The 20679-nt window shown below is 43.6% G+C and overlaps 2 protein-coding genes across 5 annotated transcripts in view; one reads left to right on the forward strand and one right to left on the reverse strand.

The window, feature by feature from the left end:
- PPM1E (protein phosphatase, Mg2+/Mn2+ dependent 1E) overlaps positions 1–5911 on the forward strand; it is a 259054-nt gene extending 253143 nt beyond the window's left edge. For all 3 annotated transcript variants that reach the window (XM_058164070.1, XM_058164069.1, XM_058164071.1), the window contains 3 exons: positions 885–1028; positions 3444–3537; positions 4834–5911. In XM_058164070.1, the coding sequence (XP_058020053.1) occupies positions 885–1028; positions 3444–3537; positions 4834–5906 (1311 nt within the window). In that variant the 3' untranslated portion in view covers positions 5907–5911. The remainder of the gene's footprint in view (positions 1–884; positions 1029–3443; positions 3538–4833) is intronic.
- Positions 5912–8484: 2573 nt separating this feature from the next.
- TRIM37 (tripartite motif containing 37) overlaps positions 8485–20679 on the reverse strand; it is a 68608-nt gene continuing 56413 nt past the window's right edge. The window contains exons 23-24 of one of the 2 annotated variants that reach the window (XM_058164068.1): positions 17182–17325; positions 8485–8637 (exon numbers count right to left, since the gene is read on the reverse strand). In XM_058164068.1, coding sequence (XP_058020051.1) covers positions 8630–8637; positions 17182–17325 — 152 coding nt within the window. In that variant the 3' untranslated portion in view covers positions 8485–8629. Of the gene's footprint in view, positions 8638–13609; positions 14845–17181; positions 17326–20679 lie in introns of those variants that run through there. The other variant, XM_058164067.1, reaches the window with a different exon arrangement.

The raw sequence follows: 20679 nt of genomic DNA on the forward strand, positions 1-20679 counted from the left end.
TAGAAAGCAGGAGCCTCTGGTGGCTCAGACTGCTAAGACAGTCTGTTATTAACAGCAGCTGCTTGCAATTACTGCAGGTTCAAGCCCCACTAGGCCCAAGGTTGACTCAGCCTTCCATCCTTTATAAGGTAGGTAAAATGAGGACCCAGATTGTTGGGGGCAATAAAAGTTGACTTTGTATATAATATACAAATGGATGAAGACTATTGCTTGACATAGTGTAAGCCGCCCTGAGTCTTCGGAGAAGGGGGGGATATAAATGCAAATTAAAAAAAAAAGTCCTGCTTTCTAGCAAATCTAAATCACGCAGCTCAGCTGTTCCCCCCCCTCGCTCTTCTACTTATCTTCTTAAGCTTTTTTTTTGTGCTTCGCAGTAGCGCCTGCAGTGCGCATGCAAGTGAAGTATGTTTGGTGCCCACTGCACATGCAGCAAACCGGTGGCAAAACTCAGAGGATTTCACCACTGGTGCAGAGGCCAAAAAACAGCTGGCGGGTGAGCGGGGCTTCGGCAATATTCAGCCTATAAGACGCACAGACATTTTCAGACCCTTTTGCGAGACAAAAGTGTGTCTTATAGTCCGAAAAATACAGTATTCTCTTCTATATCAGTATACATAATATAATTTTCACAATTTCTAACTCCTACCCCTTTTTTCTAATTATTAGTAAAATAGCTGGTCTGTTCGAAAGTATTCTCTTATCTATCCATCATCTCTTGCCCTTTTTAAAGTTTCAACTGTTATTGACTTTTTGGTAAATCTTTCATGCTTCTCCCTTAAAATCTTGTCGCCCCTTACATCAGATGTATTCGATCTTAGTATTTCATTTAAGGTTTCCTTTTTCTCAAGTGTGCCCAAACAACGCTTTGTGTTTTCTCTTTGTAGAGTTTGCGATGCGGCACCACAGGCGTTGTGACCTTCATCCGAGGGAACATGTTGTACGTGGCTTGGCTGGGGGACTCTCAAGTCATGCTCGTGAAAAGGGGCCAGGCGGTAGAACTGATGAAGCCTCATAAACCAGACCGGGAGGTGAGTCCGCTCTAGGACTACAAAACCCCTCAGAGAAAATGGGGACTCAGTTGATGGCAGCCCAGTGTGTGCGGAGTCTGTGCGTTTGCTAACTGGTGTTGCGTTGACCTGAGGCAAGGCAAAGAGGCAACACACAGTTCAAATTGCCCCTTTATTGCTCCAGCTATCCCCCAAATGCTCCCACATTATGGCAAGTCCTAGAGCAGCGGTTCTCAACCTGTGGGTCGCGACCCCGTTGGGGGTCGGATGACGATTTGCCAGGGGTCGCCTAAGACCATCGGAAATATGGGAAGTATACTTGCGAGTCGAAGAATCGCGCTCCAATGGTTGACTCCACAAGCCAGCTGCAGGCTCTTCAAATCGCTAGCCGAATTCGGCTTCAGGCGTGATCAATTAAAAAAGAGAGAAATCTTTGCTCTGATGTCTCCCTCTCAAGCCAGCTGCAATCACTCCCAATCGCTAGCCTAATCTGGCTTCAGGCGCGATAAACTTAATAGGGGAGGAGTCTCCGCTTTAATGCCTCCGTCCTCAAGGCAATCGCAAGCAGTTCAGATCGCTAGCCAATATGGCTTCAGGCGTGATAAATTCAAAAAAACAGTTTGCTGCTTTTTTCCCCCTTCTGTGGCTGCTGAGGCGTGCTGAGATCGCTGACTATCACCGCGATGAATTTTACGGTTGGGGTCGCCACATCGTGGGGAATTGTATTAAAGGGGTCGCAGCACTATAAAGGTTGAGAACCACTGCCATAGATAGATGGAGAGAGGAAGGGAGGGAGGGAGGGAGGGAGAAAGAGAGGAAGGAAGGAAGGAAGGAAGGAAGGGAGAGAGAGAGAGAGAGAGAAAGAAAAGAAAAGAAAAGAAAAGAAAAGAAAAGAAAAGAAAAGAAAAGAAAAGAAAAGAAAAGAAAAGAAAAGAAGAAAAGAAATCGATCAAGGATCTCCAACCTTGGCAACTTTAAGCCTGGCAGACTTCTTGGAGTTGAAGTCCGCCAGGCTTAAAGTTCCCAAGGTTGGAGACCCCTGAGATAGATATAGATGAGATACATAGATATAGACAGATGATAGATTTATTTATTTAGAGTATGGCAAATACATGGACTTATAGTAGTTCAAATGTTAATGTCCAGTCCACCCAGCCATTCAAGGACAGGGTGGTCTATGTTGAAAAAAAATCAGACATTGGGCCTATGTAAGCTCTTGATGGACATTCCGACACAATGGGGTGGATATTTTGTTGAGGAGCACCACAGTCATACTGGGGTGGGGGCAGAGACAAGACCCCACTTCAAAACAATGAGACCTGGCAGACACCATGTTGGGTATGGACCCTGTTCAGAGTTGACCCATGCTGGCGAGGAAGGTCAAAACCAGGCACCTTTTGTGTAGGGTCATCTACGTAACTGCCTCTATCTGGGCCTTCAGCAGCCTGTGTATTGACGGTTCAAAGTTGTTAAGACAACTGTTGAGCGAGTGCCAGGGAGGGCTTCCTGGATTAAAGCCTGTCCATTGATAGATGAGCGGAAGATCAGCGTGCACAGGATCATAAGCGGTTGCATAAAATCCACTCCTACTTGCTGGCTCCCCGTCTTGAGCTTCATTGCACCACCAGCTGTATGAAGGCAGGAGGCCTTAGTGAAGGAGTACAACAAAATTACAAGATGATAGATAGATGAGAGAGAGAGAGAGAGAGAGAGTGAGAGAGAGAAATAGATATAGACAGATGAGAGAGATAGGGAGGAAGGGAGGTGATAGACAGACAGACAGACAGATAGATAGATAGATAGGTAGGTAGGTAGGTAGATATAGAAAGAGAGATAGGTATCGATATAGAAAGAGATAAATATAGATAGGTATAAAGATGGATGGATGGATAGATAGATAGATATAGATAAATAGATATATATATAGAAAGAGAAAGATAGGGAGGTAGATGATAGATAGATAGATAGATAGATAGATAGATAGATAGATAGATAGATAGATAGATAGATAGATAGATAGATAGATAGATGATAGAGAGAGATGAGGGAGGGAAAGTATGGCATGCTGGCCTAGTGGTGAAGATGCTCGCCTCCCACTTGGAAGGTTAAGCGCTCAATCCTAGGTAGAAGCAGATGTTTCTCTCCTAGGGTGCAAAGAAAAAACTTCTGCTGTGAACTGTGCGGCATCAGGAAGGGCATCCAGCCAGTAAACGCACAGCTCCATCCAGCCGTCCCGATTCTACCCCAAATTAAGGGATTACAGGGTTATAAAAAGGGTTTTTTTAAATGGATGGGTAGATATAGATAGAATAATTTGTTTTTATGTTTTGGGGTGAAAATTGATGAAATATGTGTACTGTAAGCGTGAAGTAGTTAGGTAGATTCCATTGCAGCAGCAGGAAGTTCAGCCAACAGGTGAATTCTCTTCTGTTTTAGGATGAGAAGAAACGCATCGAGGCCCTTGGAGGCTGCGTGGTCTGGTTTGGAGCATGGCGAGTCAACGGAAGTCTTTCTGTCTCCAGAGCCATTGGTAGGGGAAAAAATGCTACCTGTTGTATCCTTTGCAATAGACAATTGTTAATGTGGGTTGCTGGTAGTCAGGAAGCGCTGCAGCCAGGGTGGGCAAATTGAATGAAAATGTCTACTCGATACTTTTGGAGCGGAGCCAAGTAAAGCATTGGAAGGCTCCAGAGAAGAGATTAAAAGCAAACCTCAGGGACAATTTTGAGGCTGTCCGTTCTAACAGCATTAATAACAGAGTTGGAAGGGACCTTGGAGGTCTTCTAAGTCAGGAGTCTCCAACCTTGGTCCCTTTAAGACTTGGGGACTTCAAATTCCCAGAGGAGTTGGCCGAGGAACTCTGGGAGTTGAAGTCCACAAGTCTTAAAGGGACCAAAGTTGGAGACCCCTGGCCTAGGCCAACCCCCTGCTCGGGCAGGAGACCCTATATAATTTTGAACAAACCGTTGTTCAATCTCTTCCTGGTGAGCATGGCCAGGGTGGGCGTAGCCATCTCGACGTCCTTTGTATCACAGGTGCCTGGGGTGGCCCTGAGCGCTCTGCCAGAGAAAATGGGCTCCCGAGCTCAGTTTTCAGCTGCAATGGCCTCCTGCAACCCTCTGCCAGTGCGGTCCACCCAAGCTTTATTTTTGCTGGCAAATGCACCGCAGTCCGGTCCTTCGCTGTTTCCATAGATCCTTTGCTGGATCTGGCCTGCAGGCCTTGAGTTTGAAACCCCTGGTTTAACGGGGATGTGTCAGAACCTGTTGTTGTCTGCGCCCCTTGAGCCGAGCCCCCTGCCAGAAAGTGACTTGGAAAGTGAGGGGGAAGGGCCATCAGGACTTACCTCGGGAGCACCGGCTTCCCTGGCTCAGCTCCAGGAGCCAGAAGCAGGCCAGGTGGAGGAGATAACGAGGCCTCCGTCCCCTGACTCTTCCCCCACCCCTCAGGCCACGCTTCCAGACCCAGCTGATGGCAGTCAGGCCTGGCTGGACCTTTTGTAGGCAGGAAAGGCGGGAACAACAGAAGCGGGGGTGGGGCAGGCCTAGGAAGTGCTGAGTCATGGAGCCACACCCCACAGGATATAAAAGCAGCAAGGGCTGCTGTGCCTCTTCATAGCAGGCAAATCAACAGCTTGACTAGAGCTGAAGTACTGTTTGCTGACTCATCGGCATCAAGGGAGATAACAGAGACACTTGGCAAATGCTCACTAGTTTGCTGCCAGAGCTGATAGTGCCGGCTAATTAAGTCATCGCTCAGACTGAGGCGAGGGGGACAGAACAGAACCCTAAATCTGTTGGTTGTTGTTTTTGTCTACCTGTTCCAGGTGATGCAGAGCACAAGCCATACATCTGTGGAGACGCAGATTCTGGATCCACAGTGCTGGATGGATCGGAGGACTACCTCATTTTAGCCTGCGATGGCTTCTACGACACAGTGAACCCCGACGAGGCGGTGAAAGTGGTGGCCGACCACCTGAAGGAGAACAACGGGGACAGCAGCATGGTAGCCCACAAGCTGGTGGCTTCTGCTCGCGATGCTGGCTCTAGCGACAACATCACAGTCATCGTGGTCTTCCTCAGGGACATGAGCGCCGTCGTCAACGTCGGTGAGGAATCCGAGTGGACCGAGAACTCTTTCCAAGGCGGGCAAGAGGACAGCGGCGACGACAAAGAGAACCAGGGAGATTGCAAGAGACAATGGCCTCAGCACCAGGTCTCGGCACCTGCCGATCTGGGGTACGACGGCAGAGTAGATTCCTTCACAGACAGAACTACCTTGAGCGCAAGTTCCACCATCAACGTCTTCGAAGACCCCGGCTGCTTAGACCTGAGGAAAACAGAAGCGGGCAAAATCCACAGTGCCAAACGCCTTTCTCCGGATCAAGTCTTCAGCGCTGGTGTACCAAAGAGGGCGATTTTGAGTCAAGGCGTTTTGGAAGAGGGCAAGAGAAGGGACGACATTTCTCTCCAGGGGCAGAAGGCACTCCGGGGCTCCGTGAACTTGGGCTCTTCCAGCCCAGGGGAATGCAGTGTGGTGTTGGTGGAGGCCCCGATCCCCGCCGGGCCCGAAGGCCTGTGGTTCAAGTCATGGGGAAGAAAAGCTTCCATTTTCTCTCACTTTCATTTCTGCGACGCCAAGCGGTGGCAACGGTTAGCGAGACTGAAGCCGAAGCTCAATGGGTTTCTCTTTGAGCAGAGGTCCCTTTTCTGCCCGGAAGGTTTAACCCTCTGCTCACCCAACCCTCTAAATGGCCGTAGGAACAAATTCCTAAGAAGCCATCTTGGGCAAGTTTCCCTTGGTTGCCATCAAGGTCACGGCGAGAGTATTTTCTTGATGTTAAGGCCAAGTCCCTGTATACCACAAGACCCATGGCTGCTGTGGAGTTGTAAAAAATAACACGTGCTCTCCTTTGTATTTTACTTTTTCCTCTTCTTCTTCAATAGGCTAGACATTTCACAGAATTAAAAGTAATCTGGAGGGAGCGTTTCAGAATTAGGATATCGCGGAAGGCTCTGCTCATGTAAATACATCCTGAGAATCCAAGTGTTTGTCTCCAAAAATTGGTAAAAACAAAAACAAACGAACAAACAAGGATTGGCATACCAGTCTCCCTAGCAACTTCGTGGACACATTCAATCTCTCTCTCTTCTCATGTACAAACACCAGACATCTGTATGTACTCTTTGTGTAGTAGCTTCATCTCTTCGTGGGAACTGGATATTCTTATGGACTCGCTGGACAAGACAGGAAAGTGCCATTAAAAAAAAAAAGAATTTGCAAAAAAAAAAAAAATTAATAAGAGAGAAACCCGTTATGAGAGAAGTCTACGGAGCAATATTTTCAGAAAGACTTTCTTGAACCGATGTGGGTTTTTTTGTTTTTTGTTTTTGTAAGTGGACGTGAGGAGGAAGTAGGAAGGCATATAAGGAATCCTTGGGGACTGGGCTTCTTTAATCCGATAAGAGCAAAAATTACGTTATCAGGTCGTTTTGCAGGTCTATTGTGAAAAAGCCATATGGGAGGTTCAATCTAGCCCCTGGGCCCTCCCAACTCTCCAGATGCAGTTCGAGAGATATATTCAATCTTTTAATTATTATTATTATTATTTTGGTCCTCCCATTGAGAAGATGGGGCAAGGGGAAGCCATGCCATGCCAAGCTTTTGTAGTTTTTAAAAAAGAAAAGATAATTTCCTGCCGCTAAAATCGAAACTATACTGAAATCACCGTTAACTTGTTTGGGGAGGTTCTGGGGAGGGAGGTGTTCCTTAATGACAATTCAGCCTTTTAAACTGGGTGCGGGGAGGAGTAATAATGCTTAAACGGCTTAAGATTAATCATCATTTTGCGGCTGATTCAAGCCACCGCGCTCTCTTTCCCAGTCCTTTTTATCTCAGGTGTCAAAACTGATGTAAAAATCAGTTCAGATACAATTCACGCTGTCCTATTGAAAAAAAAAAACTCATTTAAACCACCAATTTGTCATCAGTTCTGCTTTCCCAGGTAAGAAGTTGTGATCTTTTTTCTTTTTTAAAAAAAGAAATAATCGGGTGTCGGGAACATTTTCGCTCCAATTGCTTGCATGTTCAACGGAAGAGGCTGTAAGAATAGGAAATGAAACTACTAGGGAATGTCCAGAGCAATTGGGAACGGAATCAGAAGAAGAAATTAAGTATGAATGTGACCATCTAACCCTAGCAACCTTAGAAAAACGATGCAAAAGTTTGGAGATTTAAATTGCCAGTTAGAGGTTCAGGATGCGAGTTCGAGGATTGCCTTCCATTTGTTACTTTAATCTTGATGAGTAAAATATTCTTGAAACGAACACTAATTTTCACACAAGCTAGGTAGCTGGGATGTACCAGAATCACATAAAATATGTCAGATGTCTTTTAGGTACTTAAAATATTCAGCAAACCGCTTACACTACTTTAAAAAAAAAACCTCACCAACATCCCACAATATTCTGATAAGTAAATCTAACTGGGGCACTCTGCCATTTGTGAAAATTTAAATAGTTACAGAAAACTCGAGATTACTGATGATTAGCAAATGCTTCTGAACTTTGATTTGCCGTCTGACAGTTTGATTTTTTTAAAAAAAAATACATATATATTTGAGATAGTCCTTAACTAGGCATCCTTTAGAGGTTTTTAGAACTGCAACCCTCAAAATCTGGACATCGTAATTGGAAATCCTGAAGAATGCCGTACTCGGAAAGAATTCTTTAGAGCTGTGTTTGTCACTCTTGGCAACTTTATGAGGGGTGGACTTCAACTCCCAGAATTATCCAGCAATTCTGGGAGTTGAAGTGGAGTGATTCTTAACTCAAGCAACTTTTAAGATGTGTGGACTTCAACTCCCAGAATTCTCTAGCCAGCCATGCTAGCTGGGGAATTCTGGGAGTTCAAGTCCACGCCTCATAAAAATTGCAAGGGTGACAAACACTGCACCAGAGGAAACAGTAGTTTTATTCCGTGAAAGGAGATTAAAAGCCTTAGCTCGAGGCATGCTTATGGAGGGAGGTGTGGGAGGAGAGAACTATTTGTTTGCATTTGGCAACTACAAGCTTAGGTGTAACATGTTAGTAGAGGGTGACAAGGAGATGAGTACACGTAGACGGCAGCAATTTGTGCTACCTTGTCGGAAAAGCTTTCAGATCAGTCGAGGAGAGATCGATCCAATCGCTGTCTTCAACACAACGGGCAAAAGCAATTCTCCGAAGACGTGACCAAGTTCGTAGGTGCCGTTACAAGTATTGGATGCTCTTCCCAAAATGCAGGCGTCCTTGGAAGATGCCGATTGTAGAACATGCTCTCTCTCTCTCTCTTGTGTTTACAAAGTTAAAACTTCATGCCTGTGGATTGATATACAGTGGATTACCTGCTGCTCGCCATGTTTGACCCTGCAGGAAAGAGCCGGTCAATGGATTCCTACTGTGATCCAGTACAAAAATATTGTTACAAACAAGTAGAGCGTGTCCATTTCTTTCATCTCCATGTAGTGATAAAAGTGCGTAGAATCCATTTGTGAGGCGAATTTTTTTTTCTTCCCCCAAACGTGGTAATAATGACCTATTTTAAAAGTTGTTGTTCCCGATTCTGGTTCGTGCCGCTTGATTCTATGACACTAGGCATAAGAGACAAAAGAAAAAAAGGAAAAAAAAAAGGAAAAAAAGTACTTTGTGACATGCTTTGTTTTTTTTTTCTTCATTGCCACTGGTAAAATAGGAAGTAATTCTCTTCAGTTAAAACTCCTGTGCCCTCATTTGCTGCTTGCTGACGTAAGCAATAAGCTCCTTTTAAACTAACGATAATCTAAATGTTCAGTATCTTGTATTTTGAACCTTTTAGCTGGTGAAAATATACAAAAAAACACAAAAACACAAAAAACACACAAAAAAAAAACAACCACAACTAGTAATATAGGTATTTAACTGTGTTAATGTTGGTCGTCTTGAAAAGTGTTTGGTAACTCTGTTGTATTTAACTAGTGGTTTGATATTTGCATACTGAAATCTTTCCAATAAAGGTCTGAAGTTTCCCTCAAGTTCACACAAATCTGCATAATCAGTTGTGTAAAGACCACAGAAACAGTCGCAGTTGGTTAAGGAGAGAGACGCACCCCAGCGGCCGCCCTTCCAGAGGCCGCTCAAGAGCCGGCTGGTGAATTTATCCACTGTGACTTTCAAAGGGATTCCTTTAATCCCCCCTCGGATAGAAACCGGATAGAATTAGGAGGAATACCTTCTGCAGCAGGAAAAAGGGATTGTAGGTAGTCCTCCAGTTACAACCACAATTGGGATCAGCGTTCCCGTCGCTAAGCAAGGCAGCTGGTTTAGTAAGCCGCATCCGATTTGCTGACCTTTTTCGGTCCACGGTGGTTAAGCAAACACCTGCCGTTGTTAAGTGAATCACGTGGTCATTAAACAGATATCACTCCCCCCCCCCCGTTGCTTGCGGGTGGCGATTATGTGACACTAGGATGCTGCAACTGTGGTAGGTATCCTGCTGGCTGCCCAAACGTGGATCAGGGGAACGCTGCTGTGACAGTCATGTGAGGAGGATGGGTCACTTATTCCGGTGCCGTCGTAAACGTTGAACGGCCGCTCAAGGAATGGTTCTAAGTCGAGGACTACATGTAATGTTTAGCCTGATGCTGATTAATCCGCCTCCGGTTGCCCTACGCTTGCACAGAAGGAAGGTTTAAATATTTATACCCTGAAGTGCCATCAATCACTCTCAGCACTTTAGAACCTACTCCGACTTCTACATACTTCCTGAAAAAGCACAATCTGCTGCTCTCCTCCTAAGCAAATTAGGGATACCCACAAAAGCGAAGGAAGGAAGGAAGGATAATTTCTCCCTGGCTCAGAGAGAGAGAACAACGTCCTTAACAGGAAGAGACCTCAGCACTCAGACAGCATCTAGCCTTCCCCTGCTTCCATATAAATACATTTCAAATTAGAACCTTTAGATTCATAAAGTAGCCCTATCTATGACCTGTCCTGTGTTTTACGGTACTCCACTGTTGTGTATTCAAAGGCAACTTTGCTTTTTTTTTAAATTTTATTTTAGAAGAACAGTTAAGCCAGGAAAAACAGCTATGCAGTGTTAAAAAAGTTCAATGCGAAAAACTGAGAATTGTAGTTCGAGCGGTTCCTTTACCTTTGCCTAGGAACTTGAGATTAATTACTGGGTATCTTTTCCAAGAATCGGGTCTGTTCTGCTCCAGAGCGAAAAGCACCACAAACACAATGCTACCAGTGAGGGTTCTTAACGCCTGTTAACAAGGCCTGATTTCTCTTTATTGTATAAGCTTTACAGTAGGACTAAACATTTAGCCACCAGTATTAGCGCGTTTGACGTATTGCGCAAAATGTCAAATTTGGTTTGACGGGATAAAACGTGTGTCTAACAATCCCTGCTGTTGGAAAGAAAGGAAAAAAAATTAACGACGTTCCTTATTATTACTAAAATGTTAGAACTGTGCATTCTTAAGAATGCCAAGCCTATAACACAGAGCTACTAAAAATTAATTGTGTTGTCCTAAACACTAACGAAGTAGGTCAGTTTAGTAGATATGATTTAGGTAACATGTTGGGATTTGGTTGAAAATTTTATTCCAGTAACTTTAATGACTTTAGTAGGAATTGTGTATTAGCCATATTTTATTTATTAAAGCTGTTCGAACAAGGACTATGTTCAACCTCTTACCAGTACCTTAATAAAACAACAAATCCTAACTTTACTGTCTACTTCTTTAATGACAAATAACACACTCTTGAGTTTCTCTCGTTTCATACGGTAGGTAGTTAAACCATCAACTGATTTTCTGCTTCTAACTGCGAAGATTTCAAAGCTTTGTATTGCAAAAACAGCAGCAAACTCACAGAAGAATCCCAAAAGTACTTTTCCAAAGCCAAGAGGACTTTGGTTTTCTTTGAAGATGTTTCGTTACGCATCCAAGAAGCTTCTTCAGTTCTGACAAGATGGTAAACAGATGAGATGGATGAGAAGCGAAATGTCTTCAAGGAAAAACAAAGAAAGTCCATTTGGCTTTTCAAAAAGCACTTTTAGGACAACCATGATCTGAATTGTCTGAGAATCTGTGAGAGGGATCTTGGGGTCCTAGTGGACAACCATTTAGATATGAGCCAGCAGTGTGCAGCAGCTGCTAAAAAAGCAAACACAGTTCTGGGTTGCATAAACAGAGGGATAGAATCAAGATCACGTGAAGTGTTAATACCACTTTATAATGCCTTGGTAAGGCCACACTTGGAATATTGCATTCAGTTTTGGTCGCCACGATGTAAAAAGGATGTTGAGACTCTAGAAAGAGTGCAGAGAAGAGCAACAAAGATATTTAGGGGACTGGGGGCTAAAACATAGGAAGAACGGTTGCAGGAACTCGGTATGCCTAGTTTAATGAAAAGAAGGACTAGGGGAGACATGATAGCAGTCTTCCAATATCTAAGGGGTTGCCACAAAGAAGAGGGAGTCAAGCTATTCTCCAAAGCACCTGAGGGTAGAACAAGAAGCAATGGGTGGAAACTAATCAAGGAGAGAAGCAACTTAAAACTAAGGAGAAATTTCCTGACAGTTAGAACAATTAATCAGTGGAACAATTTGCCTGCAGAAGTTGTAAATGCTCCAACACTGGAAATTTTTAAGAAAATGTTGGATAGCCATTTGTCTGAAATCGTGTAGGGTTTCCTGCCTGGGCAGGGGGTTGGACTAGAAGACCTCCAAGGTCCCTTCCAACTCTGATATTATTATTATTATTAATCTCCAGACATTCCGCCATAAAAAAGAGGCACTTTGAAGCAGCAAAATTTACAAATTGGGGGGGAGGAGGGGAAATTCCCTCTACCCCAGGGAACACAATTATTTGATTTATATCTTGTATTTCCTCTAGGTTGAAGGACAAGTACCTATGTAGCGATTTCTTCCCAGTTTCTGCTTCTCAAGAACTTTTTACGAATAATGTCCTCGGTGTTTGCCTTAAAATTACTCTGAGTTTCAGAGCTGAGGATAAACTAGACTCCAATTCTCAATCGCAATCCAATATTTAACCATCACTCAGTACAAACTCTCAGTGAAATGAAAATGGCATCGTTTTGTGGGAGACAAAACAGGAACGATGTAAGTGGAAAATGGGGAAATGATCCAAAGTGTAAAAACCTCCAGAGACCTACCCTTAGTGTCTGAATACATCATTTTCTGGTTTTCTTAAAGAGATCCTACCTTAAAATAAGACTGGGGCTGATCGGCGAACCAGCCCCAGTCTTCGCTACCTATCCGGTAGCATTTCACCCCTGCCGAAAATGTCCAAAGGGTTGGGGCCGGCAGGTGGGCGGGGCTACATTTGGCATATAAGATGCACCCAGATTTTCACCCTCTTTTGGGGGGTAAAAAGGTGCGTTTTATATGCCAAAAATACGGTAATTCTGAATAAGGGAATTTATCCTGCTCAATACTTAATTTCAGAGCAAGCGCAGGACTAGGGATGTTCATTTGACTGTGATGTGGAATTGACACATTTCAAAGTTACAGCTCTCGAGCATGTCATTCCAAACAGCTTCTAGAAGTTTGTTCTCGTTCCTCAATCATAGTTTTATTTATTCCAACAACATGCTAGTTGTAAGACCATGTCATTTTCTACTGCAATTACATAATTGTCACAATGCATAAAATACAACTACAGTGGTACCTCACTACTCATCGTTAATTGGTTCCGGGAGGTGCGATGAATACCAAATAATTTTTTCCCATCAGGAATAATGTAGTGAGTCACAAAGCAGCCGACAACAAGAAGTTCTAGCTTGTGCATCGAGTACCAAACAAGTACCAGGACAAAATTTTCATGTCAAAATTTGTTGAGTACCAATTTTGATGAGTTTCAAAGCCGCTGAGTACCAAGGTAACACTGTACTGCAACTAGAATTTGCAGGGAGACAGGAGCACTGGACACAAATGTTACTAGAAATTCATCTTATGGAGGTGGAAATTAAATTTTCCAAGGGACACTTTGATCCTGGTATTTTTAATAAGCAGATATGTAATGAGAATGGAGAAGTTTTAACTCTGACTCCTTCCTCCCCAAAATACTAAACAGACTAAAGGGAACTAGCTGGCTGGCTATCTATCCCAATTTGACATTTTCACCACTGCTGTTCTTTTTACATAAAAACCCATCACAAAACGCTCTAAAGGTATTTTGCAAAGGCACTTTGATGTTGAATCTAGTAAACAGTTTCTTGCAGGCCCCTCTTCAAGAACTTCAACTGCACAAGCACAGTCAATTCCACATTCATTTTATTAATTAAAAGAGTGCAAACCATTTTCACCTGAATTTTTACAGTTTTTAAACATTACATTTACAAATGGGTATTTCTGCTTAAGGTATAACACTCAGGAGAAGATAAATACACCAGGATACATGAAGTAATAAGCATATAGTTATAAACATGCTTTTAAGGGATCAGCCAAATTTAAGCTTAAAATTAGAACATCTTCAGTAGCTTAAATGCAATGCAGAAAAGGCTACTTTCAACTGGCCAGAACTGGAGTAATTTGGAAAGGGAGGGAGGGAGGGAGGGAGGGAGAGAGAGAGAGAGAGAGAGAGAGAGAGAGAGAGAGAGAGAAACTCCTCTTGGAAAATATTTAAATAGCTTAAGACAACGTTGTACAGTTTAAAATAATTGCAGCAGGCAAGCATCCGTTCTTCATCACCTTAAACCTTGCCACATCACAGAGGAATACAAGCTAAGGTAAAAGTACTTTTTTAAGAGGTATATCAGGTGGAAGCTTCTGTTAAATGGGACTGGAAAACCAGTATAGCTAGAATTTTTAGAGATAAAAGTCAGGAAAAATCTGTGTAAGGCATTTCCAGAAAATGTAGGGCAGTGTTCCCGAGAAACAAGCTACCAAATGCTAATCAAACATCAGAAAAGCTCTTGCATCGTTAAAAGCTCTTATCTGAGACCAAACAGAATAAACAAATTGGAATAATTTCTTATCAGAAGCAGCCCATGTCAATAAAATCAACAAAGGATAAAGACAGATTAGAAAAGAAATCAGTAGTCTTTAAAATGGATTGGCACGATATAGTTTTGTCCAGTATTTTGAGAGGGTAATCTAAAATTAGATGGAGGCACAGACTACGTGAGCAGTGGGGGGTTTTCCCCCCAAAGCAAAACAAAAGTTTTAAGCATTTACTAGACTTAAGGAGTCCACTTTTGTTCCTTAAAACGTCCCCAAATGGAAATAGGGGCTCCAAATTGGAATTCACTGGCTGGAGGGAGCCTCTGAGGCCTACAAAAGTGAGGGTGATGTGGCGCACTCTGCATCAGTGAGCCACAAAAAAAAAAAAGGTGAAATCTAAAGAAGCACAAATCTAAAGAAGCCGTTACACATCGGCGGGCAGATCTGAAGAACCAATGATTTAGTAAGATCTCGCCATCCTTCGCGGAGGGAGGGTGGCAGGACTCTTAACGCAGGTGTTCTCAAAGCAACCCTGAAGCTGACTTTATTTGATCCAGACGTCATCTTCAGGCACAACCAGCTTTCAGGTATGAAGGAAGAGCAAGAGGAAAAATACACAGACCTCCTGATGCTATGAAATCGCTCTGGGAGCAAATTGCTGGTATCGCATAGGCAGGCAGATAGGTCCCTCTGCAAACAGTTTAGTTCCAAAGCGCCAATCCGGATAATATTTTAGCCGGTGCAGCAGGAAGAACCCAGTATTACCTCGCGCTGTCCTTCCCTGTGTCAAAGGGCAGATCTTCAGGGCCCAACTGGTCAGCCTCGGGGAAGAGCGAGCATAGTTCTGAGGCTGGAAACACAGAAGGTTTATGGTGAAGACTCCTGATTTGGTGTGACAGAAGCCTTCAGCAACGGGCTACCACACACCCAGAAAAGAACCAGGTGAGACTGATTTTTGTCATTCAGGTGGGTTCTGCTGAGTCAATTCCGCCTCATGGCAAGAATCCCTTTCTCCACCGGGCCGAACACTAGTGGGAACGGAGGGAGGACAAACCTGGAAACTTGTAGGTTTCCTGACTGATTTGAATCAGATGTCAATGACTTTTCCTACTCTAAAAGAACTTTTAACTAAGGTTTTTGTCAAATGTCTGCAGGGATTCTCAGTCATCCAGCTCACGGTTGTTCCAAAGGTATTTTTTTTCAAGAGGTAACTATATTTTTCTTGTTTTTCTTTAATGAGCTTCTTCAGCTCTGACTGGATGGTAGGGAATGGAAGGATTTATACGCCTTGCAGATAGCTGGCCATTTGCATCCTTTTTAGAGAGTCCTTGAGGTCACTCGGAGGGCTGTCTGTGTCCTCAGGGTCACCTGAGTAGAGCGTCTGAATGTGTAGCCTTCTTGGAACTGCTAAAAGGGCTGTGTTGTAGAAGGCTCCACACCCATTTGCACTACTCAGGTGACCCTGAGGACAGAGACAAACCTCCAAGTGGACTCAACGGCTCTCCAAAAGGATGCAAATGACCAGCTGTCTGCAAGGAGTATAAATCCTTCCCTTCCCCACCATCCAGTCAGAGCTGAGGAAGTTTCTTGGATGAGAAGTGAAACATCTTCAAAGAAAAAGCAAGTACCATATTTTTCAGTCTATAAGACATACTTATAAAATTACCAAAAAAAAACACAACCCACCAAACAAGAATCAAGCATAATCCTCTGGGTTGCCTTCTCAAACTTGCTACTTCAATGGGTAGAGAGCAATATGTTGTACAGGTGTGATGGTGCTGAGGTGTCAGCTACCTGCAATGTACCACGATGTCCAAAAGCTCCATGTTGTGACTCTAGCCCCCGAACCTGGCCCCATGCCCAAAAGTGACTCCGAAAGTGAGGGGGAAGGGCCGGTAAGGCTTACCTCGGGAGCACCGATTCCTTTGGCTCGGCTCCAGGAGCCAGAACCAAGCCAGTCAGAGGACGTAATGAGGCTGTCATCCCCTGATTCCTCCCTTCCCCAGGCTACGCCTTCAGACCCAGCTGATAATAATAATAATCAAGCTTGGCATGACCCGTGCTTCAGAAGATTAGAGAGGCGGCGTCATCAAAGGGAAGGGTACATACCCCACAGGATATGTAAGGAGCTTTGGGACTGGTCTCATTCCATGGGAAGCAGAAGTTTAGCTGAACCATTTCAAAAAGAGCTGAAAGTCTTGCTACGTGAGTCATTTGTTTGAACTTTGGCAGGCAGCTGCGATTTCTCTGCCAGGACTGATAAGAGCCGTGAATCCACTGGCTGAAGGCCAGCTCGTGGGTCTGAAGTGGGGAAGGAGACAGAACACTCCATTTCCCTATTTGTACAGGTTGCCCTTGACTTACAACAGTTCATTTAGTGACCATTCAAAGTTACAATGGCATTTAAACAAATGACCTTTTTGAAATGATCCTTGCAGCATCCCCATGGACAGGTGGTCAAAACTCAAAACGCTTGGCAACCTGACTCATATTCATGACGGTTGCAGCGTCCCGGGGTCATGTGATCGCCATTCGCAACCGTCTGACAAGCAAAGTCAATGGGGAAGTCGGAGTCACTTAACAACTGTGTTACCAACTTCACAACTGCAACGATTCACTTAACAACTGTGGCAAGAAAGGTCATAAAATGGGGCAAAACGTACTTAACAAATGTCTCACTTAGCAACAGAAATTTTGGGCTCGATTGTGATCCTAAGTTGAGGACTGCCTGTACAAATATTCAGAGTTGGGGGAAAATGTCAAGTGAGAGGCAGCACATTGGGGTTACGTATGCAATACTGTGTTTCTTTCGGAGGGGGGAAAAAAAAGAGATGCCAGCCCGTACGTTTACCTGGTTGTTATTGTACAATGCCAAGACCAGCTTGAAGTGCCCCAGGGAACATAAAGGACAATGCCTTATGTCTTTTTAGAGGCACAAAGATATCAGCTTCTCATGGGGTCAGAACAGCGTAAGACTATGGCTTAGAAAAGAGAATTTACACCACTGAAGTTGGGAGGAGCAGTTATAATAGTCACAGAGAGAATGCAAGACAGGAGAAAGTGCTACGAACAGAAAAATGAGCAAAAGAAAGAAAGAAAAAAACTAGCAAATGGAAGCAAATGTAGGCTTACGAAAAGCAAAGAGGGCCAGGTTCAAAGTATTTTCTTTGCAAAGGAACCATCTTACCATCATTTGAAGGCTGAATCTGGAAAGGTTGGTTGTAGATCTCCGGAGTGGCACAGGCAGGCTCGGCCTCTTCCTGTTCGTCATTTTCGGTGTCACACTCAATGTCGCTGTCGCTGCTCATCCCTGGCAAGAGGTGAAGACCAGCTGCACCCAGAAAGGAATAAAACCGACAGTTCAGCACTCACACATTACCCTCAAAGGACAAAAAAAGGCTAAAGGCTCTCCTTACTGCTGTTGGCTCTATGGAAAGGCTTCCTAGTAGGTAGACAAGGCAAGTACAGCTCTGGAAAAACACGTACAGGTAATCCTTGACTTATTTCATTTAGTGACCGTTCGAAATCACAACACCACTGAAGAAAAGTGACTTATGACTGTTTTTCACATGACCATTGCAGCATCCCCACGGTCACACGATCAAAATTCAGAAACTTGGCAAATGGCATGTATTTATGACGGTTGCAGTGTCCCGGGGTCATGTGATCCCCTTTTGCGACAATCCGACAAGCAAAGTCAATGGGGAAGCCAGATTCACTTAACAATCGTATCACTAATTTAACCACTGCAGGGATTCACTTAACATTTGTGGCAAAAAAGGTCGTAAAATGGGGCAAAACTCACTTAACAACTGTTTCGCTTAGCAGTAGAAATGTTGAGCTGAATTGTGGTTTTTAAGTCAAGGACTAGCTGTAACTGCAATGGACTGTGTGCACACGGAGACACACTGGCAGTGTTGGTCTGGCCACTTTCCTCAACAGTTTTCCAGACCCTCTTAGCATTAGCACTAGCACTAACACTAGCACGTAGACTTATATACGGCTTCGCAGTGCTTCCTTCTCTAAGCGGTTTACAGAGTCAGCCTCTTGCCCCCAACAATCTGGATCCTCATTTTACTCACTTCAGAAGGTTGGAAAGCTGAATCGGCCTTGAGCCGGTCAGGATCGAACTCCTGACTGTGGGTAGAGTCAGCCTGCAATATTGCATTCTAATCACTCTGCCACCATGGCTGGCTTCCTTCCTTCCTTCCTTCGCAATAGCACTTAGACTTATATACTGCTTCACAGGCTGAGTCAACCTTGAGCCCATCAGGATCGAACACTTGGCAGTCGGAGGAATTAGCCTACAGTACTGCATTATAACCACTGCACCAACACGGCTCTTCTCACAACCCAGTTGTTCCCGCCTTGAAACTCCAGGAGAGCAAACTAAATTTGCTGCCACCACCAGTTCATTCCAAAGAAGTGAGAAAGAGACATGGAGGCCTTCAGCTCATCAGCATCCTTCTACAGGATTCAGTCTACCTTTGGAATAATATTCCAGCCAGAATTATGAAATTGATTCAATGTTATTTCATAAAACTGCTGATCAAATCATGACAATACCATCTCTCATATTTTCCATGGGCCTCAAGATTAGTCATCAACACATTTGGTATCCCAGAGAAATTCAGACCTTAGATATCTCCTGATCAAGGTTTTACATTATGACAAGTGTATTATTTTTTACTAGCTTCATTTTGAATGTCACACTGGTTTTCAATTTGGATATATTTCTCCAGATATAATACATAAAATCATGAACAAAACATGTGAAACATTTCTTGGGAGAATTTTTTTTAAGTCTTAAAGGAGGAAGAGGGTTCCAGTTCTTGTTTTTTCCTTTTAAGAATATTTTACTAGTGATTTATGCAATTATTCATAATTATTTTAGGACAGAAATAATATTAATAAATATTTGAAGTCTCCTCTTCACTGATTAAAAAAGAATAATCAGTAGATACACATACTCTACTCCATTTAAGCAGACGGAACTTGAAAAGGAAATCCAATATTTTGGTTTAATTCCACCTCATTTCCAAATATTTTCTACATTAGCTGCAAAGCCATGAGAAAATCTTAAATGGAAATTATAAGTAAAACAGCGGCTCACTGTCCAAGCATGGACGATGCTCTATCGATATTCCGCCCTATGTTAAAACTTTCTAGCATATGACTTACAACCTAGTTCTCTGTGTACTGGAATCAACAAAACTTAGAAGTTCCCATATTTAGAACTGGCTGTCTGCCACATGCCGTGTTGACACGAAAAATCAATTTAATCTGTTTTTTTTCCTCTTATTTCTTTTAATCCACCCAACGATACTCCTTGCTTTTGCTATTTAAGGTGCTTTACACAGCTGGCAGCTAAAATCCAGCACTTTATGTCCTTATCAGCAGCAGATCAGTGAAGTACTGTTTGATAAAAGCTCCAAATAAACTGCTCCTTATTTAGCAGTCAAGGGAGAACTGAAGCATCTGGAACCAGATTTGCATTAAGCAGCTTCTCCAGAGACAAATGTCCCCAAGTCCTATAGAAAAAAAACAGCTTTTATTTTCATTTGTTATTGCTATACCAAATCTGCTGGAGGGTGTTTACTGTACGAAATAATCCACTAAAATGGAACTTTGCTTCCAAACCTAAAAAGCAAGCTTCAATAGCGTGGGTGAGATTTCCCCGTTTCAGAGCACAAGCTCCCAATTCCTTTGTCCTTCTGTAGTAAGGAAATTGCCAACCTTCTCGTCTCCATGGCTACAAAATGGCAAATCAAAGAGGGTCTCTTGCTTCAGATTCCCCCTCACTGAAAGAGGAGCAAGCAGCAAAGGGCTTCCTGGGGTTTTCCACAATGCAACCATAAAAAAAAAATCCCTTTTCTTCCTTTTCCAGCAGTCAAGGCAACTCCTAACAACAGTGCTTAAAGCAGCAAAGGGACTAAGAAGAAACTATCAGCCTGAGGTCAGACGAGCCTCCTGCAACACCTTCATCAGGTGCTCTCCGGCAGGTAATAATGGATGCCAGGGTCTTAGTCCAACACTCAGCAGCAATTCATCCCCTACTGAGAGTGAGGGGGGTGGAAGGAAGTTTCAAGAGTTATCAATGGGAGAGGAAGAGACTTCCAAACCAAGAGCGAATTCTGTGACTCAGAAAGAAGAGTGTCTATGGCAGGGGTGTCAAATTCAAGGCCTGTGAGCCAGATCCGGCCCGCGGGGTGGTAAGATCCGGCCCACAGGGCCGCCCAGGACATAGCGAAGAATCAGCCTACGGTGCCTCTGCCAGCAAAAACATAGCTTAGGGCAGGGGTGAAATGTAAAATTTGTTACTAGTGGTTCTATGGGCGTGGCTTGGTGTGGGGGGTAATGTGACTGGGTGGACGTCGCCAGTTTTTTTTTGAGGGGGAGGGGAGGGAGGAAGGGAGCCTGGGATGTCTGTCATCCCTCAGATCAGTGGTAGCCAACCTGGTCCCTACCGCCCACTAGTGGGCATTCCAGCTTTCATGGTGGGTGGTAGGGATTTTGTCCGATACTGAAGCACTTTCCTTTTTTTAATTAATTGACTTTTTAAAAAATTTTCATAGCATTATTTAAAAGCATTTTCATTAGGTTTTCATAAAATTCCCCGTGACAATTTAAATTTCTGAAAATATACTATTTGTATCGCCCGCGCATAAGTTTAGTTCACGTTACG

Source organism: Ahaetulla prasina, chromosome 1 (assembly GCF_028640845.1).
Source record: "Ahaetulla prasina isolate Xishuangbanna chromosome 1, ASM2864084v1, whole genome shotgun sequence".
Classification (NCBI taxonomy): domain Eukaryota; kingdom Metazoa; phylum Chordata; class Lepidosauria; order Squamata; family Colubridae; genus Ahaetulla; species Ahaetulla prasina.